Source organism: Drosophila sechellia, chromosome 3L, assembly GCF_004382195.2.
Source record: "Drosophila sechellia strain sech25 chromosome 3L, ASM438219v1, whole genome shotgun sequence".
NCBI lineage: Eukaryota > Metazoa > Arthropoda > Insecta > Diptera > Drosophilidae > Drosophila > Drosophila sechellia.
In genome coordinates, this window is record NC_045951.1 from 20,122,134 (window position 1) to 20,132,257 (window position 10,124).

Consider the following 10,124-nt stretch of genomic DNA (forward strand, 5'->3'; position numbering starts at 1 on the left):
CGCCCTAGGGCCGCACTCGCTGGCGACCCTGTTTAAGTTTATAAAAACTCATTATAATGTCTTATAAATGCACTTGTATCAAGTGGGATTTCTTGATTGCCGTCTCCGTCTGTGGCACTGGCACTGGCCCTTCCCTTCCCTTCCCTTCCTGCCATTCTTGTGCCTCAACACCCCCAACTTTGCTTTTGGCCTGATCCGAAGCTGCTCCTTTTCTTGAACGCGCTCCCGGCGGCACTTGCAAAAAAACTTTTCAAACTAAAACGTATTTTTCTACAAAAAAGTTTCATTTGCAGAAGGTCATATAACGATTTTTTAGGTACTAAAATTTGTTGTGCAAAATAAATTGGAATTTTAATGAGTTACGCTGTTTTGTGCACTGAAACTATTTTTTCCAGTATGCTCCCTGGGTGTCTGTCTTCTGAGTCTGGGCCTTGCTCTCCACTCGACTCGAGTTGAGTCGCCTGTGCTCAGCACTCGGTTCGGTTTGGGGTCCGGGCTCCCATGCTCTCATGCTTAGACACATAGTTCGCTCAAGATCATAACATGACCTTTTGACTGGCAGTGATTTCAACGCCCACGCGTATAAAACAGACCCAACAGCACCACCGCACCACTGCACCACCGAGGCAGAAAGCCAAAAGGAAGGCAGAAGGCAACCAAACCACAGCGATCAGGCTCTGTGGTCTGTATGTTTATGGAAAATGGGTTATGAGATATTTCTCTGGCCTTTATCTTTTGGCCATTTCTATTTTGACCATGGGAAATAAATTCTGTGAGCTCGGGTAGGTTGGTCGCCCGCTAATCGAATGGACAGAGTGGCATCTGAAAATCTGGCCGAGGAAAAGCCAACCACGAAGGACGTTCGTTCTGCATTTTACACCTACGCCAGCCCGAAGGTTAATGATTCCGCCTGGTAACTTGTTGCTATTTCCTTATATGAATGTGCGGTAATTGAACTCACGCGTGTGGGGATAGTCCACCCTTGATGGAAAATCGATAGACCCCAAGCCAGCAGTTCAGCCCAGCCCCGAACCTTCTGTCGACAGAGTCTTCCTTGTTTTCTTGGTTGTCCTTTTAATTCATACCAACGAACAGCAAATAGAGTGTGTATTTTTGGAACAGACATCGGGCACGCGATGATGGCTTCAGTCTTTGGCGCCCCACCACCCACATAACAAGTTTAGCCGACTGCATTAACCCACTGTCAAAAGCGAGTGCAAGGACTCACAACCCCCCACACGATATCGAAAAAGGAAGGTTAAGCTTGACTTGTAGAAGATGGAATACCTTACCCTCACAAATTTATTCAATGCAAGAGGGTGTGATATATAGGAGTACAGGGTAGGCGATATTTGCAAGCAATATTAAAACCATCATTTCCGAATCCTTTTTGCAAGAAAAGTGTATAGTTCTTGGCTGTAGCGTACCATAATAGTAAACTAATACATATTTTGCTTACCTATATATTGGCACTTATATTAGACATTAGACATAGATTATTTGTGATACCCTTTCAGTTAGGTACGAAAATCGGCTTTGTTTACTGCTTGAATGGGGTTTGCTGTTGCCAGGACAACCCGTCGGCATTCCAATGCAAAACAAATCGAATTTCGGTTGTCGGAGCCCAGGGTTTGAAGGAATTTCAGTGAAGCTCCTGCACAGCCTTGGTGTGGTGCTTCACCGAGTGCTAGGAATCCAGCCGACCTTTGATATTTCGGCTTTTATATCTAGTCTGCGAATTGGAAGTGCAATGAACTGACATGATTACGGGACCGGAGGCCAGGCAAACGCACAGGTTGTTGGACTTGAAGAAGCAGCAATGGGCTAAGGAGAGAGGTGGGTCTGCCAGGATCCTTGAAATGAATACTCCGTAATTTAAAATTATATTTCACAGAGGAAATAGCGCGCATGGATGAGATGTACCATCATCACCACACCTCGCACCACAAAATCGAACGCACCTCCATTCGCACATACTACTCCAACCTGGATCTCAGCCAGACTTCGACCTCCAATCAAACTTCGAGTCACTCGCGACGAGCGCCGGGTCCGGATATGCAATTGATCCTGCGCCAGCCGGAGTATCGCCAGGGCAATCAGGCCTATATGAATCAGTTGGAGCGTTACATCGACGATCTGGATGGGGATGCCGATGCGGACTTTGAGGACGAGGATGAGTCTATGTATCGACGAACCAGGAGAGGAAGCTATGCACCCGGGATGTCATCTCGCCAGTTGCAGAATCCTGCCCGCTATGCGGAACTAGTGCCCACATCTCTTCAAACTGCCAAGGGAAGGATGCAGAACTCTCGACAGGAGGCGCAGCAACATTTGAAGCAGCAACACCAGCAACTTTTGCTGCAGCAACATCAACAACAGCAGCAGCAACAGCAACGCCTGCGGAGTCCCAGTTTGCCAGCCATTAGACACAGGGTGAGACACCAGGACAGCAAGACGGAAAAACCAACTGACATTGATCCCGGCAACGGGCCACATCGATTAAACAATCCCCCGGGAGGCGCTGGCAACCCGGGTGGTGGAGGTGGCGGAGTCCCGGGGCCTCCTGGTTGCCAGGAGGAGGACACATCCGGCTATCTGAGCGATACGCCCAAGAATCCCCACACTCCGGACATTTGGTTCAACGACGGTGCGAGTCAAATCGAGAGCATTAGTGGCATGGGAAGTGCCAGTGTCCTGGATGGCGGAAGTGTGGGCGCTATGGGAGGGGGCGTGGCCGGGTGCCGACGCCTCCGCCGATCGATACAGGCGGGCACTTCAGGTGCACCAATTCCTGCGCCGATTCCTATGCCCTTACCCCACCATCAACCACCCCCGGGAAATCCACTGGGTAAGATATACACCATCAAGGGACGACGTGTGCCAGGGCAGGGATACGAGCCACTTGCTGCCGATGGATACATGGCCGATGGGTGAGTAACCAAGTGACCCAATCACATATTAAACAAACAAGCTAACTGTAATTAACCATGAAACAATTTAACTGGGTAACCAGCTTTATTAGTTTATTTTAATTTGTATGGGGGTTGTTGCCAATAATCTTGTATGTAAACCATTTATATCTTAATTTTAAGATACAAAACATTATAATTATAGTATATAATAACCTTTCTATTCCTATAGATACTGCTATATGGCTGCGCCGCCCAGCTCCTCGAACATGAGCATGAGTCGCGATGTCTCCACCTCGAATACTTACCAGGTGCACATTGGCAATCCGGACCAGAACGATTTCTTTGTCCATGAGCAGCACGAGAGGGAGAGGGCTCGGTGGGCCAACTTTAATGGTGGAGCTGGCCATCAGGCAGCCCAGCAGCCGCCAGGATGGCTAAGTCGCGGAATGCACGATCTAAAGGACAGTGAGGACGATGTGCAATCAATGCAGTCATCCTCAACCTACTTAAGAGGACAGAATGCCCCTCTAGATGCTCATACACTGGCCGAAAGAATGGACAAAAGACGCAAGGCAGCGGAGTACCACAATGCCATCAAGAAGCAACTTCACGAACGGGAATTGATAAGGAAATGGGAACAGGAACGCCATCGGCAGGAGGAGCAGATCGAGGAGGAGCGCATCCGCAGACAGAAGCAATTGGAGCAGGAGCGTCTGGAATTTGAGAGAAGAACTCTTCTGGAGCGCGAAGAGGCCCAGCAGAAGAAACAGCAAGTAATGCTGGATGCCATACAGAAAGCTGAAGTGGCGGCCAAAATGGAGAAACAAAAGAGGCGAATGGTCCACCAGCCATCCAAAGTTTCCCAAGAAACAGAAGAGGATGATGAGGCTGAGCTAATGAGAGTTCAATCCATGGAGGAGGAAGAAGATGAGGAGGAAAAACCTGCGGCAGTAGAGCCACCATCCCAAGAGGAAGGAACATCGAATACACCACGTGGTGCACCTCCAGTTATGACAGAGGAAAAAGTTCTTATAGGTACCCCTATCAACCTTCGACGCACCATCACGAAACCCATTAAGCAACCGAGGGATCATAGAAAAGAGGAGCCGAAAGAACCAACCCAAAGCAAAAGACAGTCCTCTTTCCTGGGGGAAGATAAGGAGAATGTGGCGCTGCTGATGCAACCAGCTACCCTTATTCCATTGCCCGTTACCAGCGATATTTTTGGGCTCCAAAATGCCATTGGGAACCTTCAGATAGCCACTTATTTTATGCAGCAACCCATGCAGAAGCCACCAGAGACACCGTGCTCTTATTCGAAAGCCACGATGACCCATCGTACGGATACCTCCATCTACACCGAGGATGGCTACCAGGCGGAAAAGGAGGAGGATCCGCTGACAACTGCACGATCTGGGAGAACGGATTTGGTGACAGCCAGTGGGTGCTTCTCCCCAGATTCACTAGAGGTAGATGTGGCTCCAGTTTTGGTACCCGATACAGATAAACTGGCACTGATACCTCTGAAGACACCTCTACAACTGGGCAACTCGAATAGTTTAGATGACAGAGGCGAACATAGCCATGAGGTGGGTCACCAAGCTGATGTGGAGACCCAAACAGAGTTACCCCTCAATTGCGATCTCTGTTTGTTCCACGATAACTTCTACAAGGTCTTGCTTAAACGGGAGGTTTCTACCACCACCACAACCCAGACATCGAAATCCCAGACACAGCCCGCAAAGGAATCAACTGCTGAAAAAGATCATGAGACCACAACGACTACAACCACCACCACAACAACCACATTTAAGGCTAAAAGTAAGGATAAGGACAAAGACAAGAATTTGAAAAGGAACCTAAACAAGGATAAGGACGCCAATAAGATGGACGATCGACCAAAGTGGGGCGTCAATCGTCCGGTTGTCCAGTATGTAAAGGCCAGTGATCGGGATCCTTTTTGCCTGAGAAAGAAGAAAAACCACCCGAGCACCGCCAAACCACCAAGATCCTTGTCAATGGACTCTCGTTTGGACAGTGTGGCTTTGCCCGAAGATCGGCTAATAAATATTGCCGGAGGACCTCCATCTGCAGCGGGTGAACTGGAAGAGGAGGGCTTCCTTCTCAAAGCCCGTAATGTCTGCACCGAAATTTTACCCATTAAAACCGACGACAAGGGACGAATTTTCCTCAATTTTCGCGAGGCAAGCGCCATTATGAACGAGGATGAGATCAAGGACAAGCTGCGGCAGAAATACTTCAATTTTGGCAGGATCCTTCCCAGGAGAAGTTGGGCGTCGGCCACCCAGCATGCTCTGCCCTTTAGTGCGGTCACCACGGCTCCTCCACAAGCCACGGTGGGTGTAGGTGACTTAGCGGATGATTGAGATCACTTTATAAATCTTATGCGACCAGGAATCTTTTACAACGCATTCATTCATTACTAGAACGACTGTAAACCATTTATGTAAAACCTTTAAAATATAAACATTTGTATTGCAAGCACCGAAATTTAATTTTTTTTCTATCTATATATTTTCAACTAACTAGATTTTATATTCTACGGACGTACAGGCGAACAGGATATGGCCAGATCGACTCGGCTAGTAGTCCTGAACAAGGACGAATCTCGTATACCCTTTCTCAACGGGTGACGGGTATACAAATTCCTTCTCTATATTTTTGCATCTTGTTATTTGCACATAAAACTTGTAAAAAGACAGCGAAGTTTTCTAAGCAGTCCTAAATTCTTTTAGAGGTGTAATGACTTGTTTAACATACTCTAAACTTAGCTACTTGTTATACTAAAGTCCCCAGCCCGTGAGAAAGGACTCCTTGTTTGACTGGGATTTTTCGGCTGCCTAGATGCGGATTCCTCGTCAGGCTTTCGACCAGGTCTATTAGCAACATTGTTGCCGGGTCTTAACGCTCTGAAAGCCACAAATCACGCAAATGCTGCCACATTGTTCACGGCGAGCTGCTGAGCTTTGCGTTGCTGATTTTTGGCCAGATCTGTGGCCATAAGTATCTTAAGCTGGGGGTCGGAGTCTGTTACACTTTCACAGAACTCAAAATGTCGTATTTCACGAATTTTTACGAGCGTTCGCGTAAATTTATGCGAAAAATCATAAATAATCTGGGCATAGCTGCCTTTCTGGGTTCATCGAGTCCTCGGCAAACAAATTTTTTATTATTTGCTGCGATGGGCGTTCGTTTCGGTTTCTGCCAATATTTTCCCTTTTCAGCAAGTGGGCGCTGCATATTTCAGTTAATAAACGCATTTGTGCGTTGTGTAACTATGAGATATCTTTTGGCATTTGTTTTTGTGATCCGAACTCCACACGTAGCAACAATGCAGCCATTGAGGAATTAATTGCATGCCTTTCTGCGAGTTCTCTGGCTCCCAAAATCACAGAAACGAAGCCAAGGCGAGGTCACTCCCCGTCCCTCCACTTTTCCACCTTCTTTTAGTCGACCACCCCCCGAACTGCAACTACAACAACAAGTTCAATGCCTCGAAATTAAAATTGACCTTAAGTTCTGGGCTATTTTACACACTTGGTGTTAATAGCTACTTCAACTTTATCGAAAGGTTTCAAGCTGCCATTTCAGTCTTAATAATATGTTTGTAGTGCCCTTGTGAAATAAATAATATAAAGATATAAAATATTCTATATAATATTCTATTAGGTTATTATTAAATTAAAATAAATACCAAAAATATTTATACATATATTTATTCCTTAAAAATGTATGTAATGAGTTAGCTTTATTAGGTAGCTTAGTATAGCTTATATAGGAATTTTAAATAATCTCTTAATTTTCATGAATATTATTCTTTGAAATAATATATTGTTGATCTCTAATTAAGCGTATTTAGTTTTCGGTTTCCTAAATAAGAGGACTTTTTTGTCGCTGACTAAGGGCAAACAAAGCCAGCCAGTATAATGGCAATACAAAGTTCTCATTCGTGTTCTAGTTTCGCAGCAACAAGACGGCAAATTGCATGTGGATGCCTTTGAATTCGAGTTTTTGGCATAGCAAATAGCACGGTTCGTTGGCCATTTGGCGGAGGGAAAATCTGCGGGGTGGTATGGCCGGAAAATTGCATTTCCAATGTCACGTGAGGAAAAAGAGCCAGAGGCGGCAATTGTGCTGCGCCGTCACCTTGAACGTATGCCAAAATCAAAGCGAGTGATTAATGACACTTGATTAGGAATTCAAAGCGACAGATCTGAATTTCTTGTCAGCCAGAGTTATTTATTTAGCTAACCCGTTAATGGCGGGACCCTCTTGAACTACAAAACTCTGACATAATTAATGACACTCGATGGGAAGCTGAGACTTCGAGCAATTCAAATCGATCAAGGGATTGCGGGTACAAATGTCTGCTCTTTTGCATGATTAATGATCGCAAAAAACAGATCAGCTTTTGCAACTGTTTTCTAATTGTTATTTTGCCAACAGTTCTTTTTGCTGTGACAGTTGCTCAAGATTTTCAAGGAGTTTCCATTTGTCATTTGGGCCCTTCTGCGGTCACTTGAGGATCATTTGCAAGGCAGCTGCATTTTCTTCTTTTGTTTTAATATGCAGACTGCAACTGCAACTGAATCCGAAAACCCAATCCGTAACATTTTGACGGACAGAGCCCACCTGAGGTTGTTCCCGAGCGGAAATCACATCGACAAACACCACATAAACTATAAAAATTGTTTATTTTCGATGCAAGGCATTGCACTGTATCAATGTCCATAAATTTGATTATTCCTATGCCCTATTGCTGTACTGGTTTATGGATAATTTATGAATGTCTGCTGCCCGGAATGTGAGCTGAATAATTGAGGCATTTCTTGTACTTTCAGTGCATTTTTAGGGCTTTCTTGTACTTCAATTGCTCTAAAGTTGATGTTTGTTTAAAATAAGGACTTTTAATATATTTAAAATTCCTCATATCTTTTTAGTCACTTTTAAGCCATATGAAAAGAGATTCATTTCTTTTGCATCTGCGAGTTCCCCAAGGACAGCTGGCAAATCTATAATTCTTTGTCATGGCCACACTTAATTAATTCCATAAAAGGATTACGAGAGTCGGCCGGTTATTAGATAACTTCCGCATGAGGATATCGCGCTGATGAAGTCATCAGCGTGTCCGAAATGCTGAGCAGGAAATTGACATTTATCACACTTTTACCTTTTGCTCCGCGCCCGAAACGCACTATTTTTTATTTGCGCACACGTCCTGGCTTCCTGGCTTCCTTTCTTTCGTTATTTTACGTAATGGGTGCCAGACAATATCCTGTTCTCATTTCAATTGCCATTGTCTGAGATTGTCGCCTTTGTGCCGGGATTCGTTTCGGGGCCATCATTATCATAATTAATGTGACTTAATCAAGAATAATGTTCGCCGAAGGAGCATACGGAATGTTGCGTCTAATCAAGTTATCCCAGGGAACCCTTTCTATTCCAGACAATAATGCGGTCAACCGCAGCAGTTGAGAGCCAAATGAAGGGGTTGAAGGTCAGTCGGGCCTCGGGAAATGCAGAGCCTACTGCCTACTTTGCATACGGGCAATAAAACTGAAGTTTTCTCTCTCAAAGATTTATGTAGCATGCGAAAAGGCATTAACGGAAGAGATACCATTTGTACGTACTTTTCGAAGTTGAAGATTTTAATGTTACGGGTGCCCATATGCCAGTTGATATGATATCTCAACCAGATTTGCTCATTATGCGTGCATTGTTGTGGTCGTTTTCCTCGTCGGGCACTGGGCTCCCTGGGCGACATTCGCACGAATCGTGTCCTGATCCTTATCGGTAGCCATGGTCCTGCTACCAGGAACTAGTCGAGTTGTCGAGTCCGGACTACTGCGAACGCACCTTTTGTGTGGCTGGCTGGGCTTCCTATCGTCGCACATGTTGACACATTAATGTCCTCGATCCGTGCGTGAGGCCACTGGCAGATCCTAATCGGCGTTACTAACTGGAATCGTGTTGAATCTCACAATCACAATGCATTGCATTAATTTTGGGGTTTTGTTTCGTGCAATTAGTACGGACTCGATTCGGGGTGAGCCTGATTTCAAATGCAATATGCGGGACTTCCTGATCGATGGCGATCTAGATAAGTTACAGTTAGGTGTGAAAACGCAACCGAAAATATAAAGTATATATAATTCTACACTTAAAACAAGGACACAAAATCTGTTAAATTTCTAAAAAATTTTGCTCCTCTACTTAAATCTAATAAATACACCTAAACTTTGTTGGTTTTAGAAACGTTTTACCAAAAAGTAATTGAATAGTGTTTGAATAAATCTGAAATATCCCATGCTACGTTATTTCCAAAAAAAAAAAGAATAAATGTACTTAAAGATTTTTCCAGTGTAAGCTTCCGCCGATCAATAGCGATGAACTCGTGATTGAATTGTATTCATTTCGGACTGTACCCGAAGTGTGTTTCGAACAGGCGTGGTACAGCTGCTCCCAAAAAGGCATAAACAAATCATAACAATTGCTGGAGGTAGGACATGGAGTATCCATGATCCGTACAGAGGGATCCTCACACACGGCAGCAATTTATCATCCACCAAACAAGCCAGGAGATGATGCCGAAGGAGCGGGGAGGCACAGACAGAAAGGACTTGCCATTGTTAGGGCAACACTCATTGTCTTTCCTGCGAGCGAAGTCCTCCACTCCTGAGTCGATCATAAATTGGAGGTGTGCGCGCCATATAAACATTAAATTTTATTTAGATGAGAGTCGGTTGAGGGTTTTTAATGGGTGTCCTGATTTCCAACTGTGCCTGATTATTGATTATTCTCCTCTGCCAGTGCACCTCAATAAAAAATGAATTAGGGCATTGGGAATTTGGTGTCTTTTGCTCATCGATTTCGTTTTGATTTATTATCCTATCGTAAATCGCATCGTGGACTACGGGCATACAATCTGGTGAGAAATCCTAATTCCTTTCAGTTCCTTGAATAGCTTTGGAACATTAAAGTTATACTTTTCACAGCGATGGCGGCGCCTTCGTGTTCTCCACTCACTTTTGAGGGTTTCTCGTTTTGTTGATTTCCCTTGACAACGTTTACTTCCTAACTTAGCACCTGGAATCGGGACACACACTTCTCGCCACTAGTTCTGACCAAATAAAATATTATTTGTTTAGTATTTTTGATTTTTCGTTGTCTTTCGTTTCGCTTTGTTTTCTG

General features: G+C 44.7%; 1 protein-coding gene across 1 annotated transcript; it reads left to right on the top strand.

Moving 5' to 3' along the window:
- Nucleotides 1-1,631: 1,631 nt before the first annotated feature.
- LOC6616339 lies at nt 1,632-5,423 on the top strand. Its single transcript, XM_002040663.2, has 3 exons — nt 1,632-1,836; nt 1,895-2,930; nt 3,142-5,423. The coding sequence occupies exons 1-3, from the start codon at nt 1,761-1,763 to the stop codon at nt 5,297-5,299; spliced, it is 3,270 nt and encodes a 1,089-aa protein (XP_002040699.1). The 5' UTR covers nt 1,632-1,760; the 3' UTR covers nt 5,300-5,423.
- Nucleotides 5,424-10,124: the final 4,701 nt, after the last annotated feature.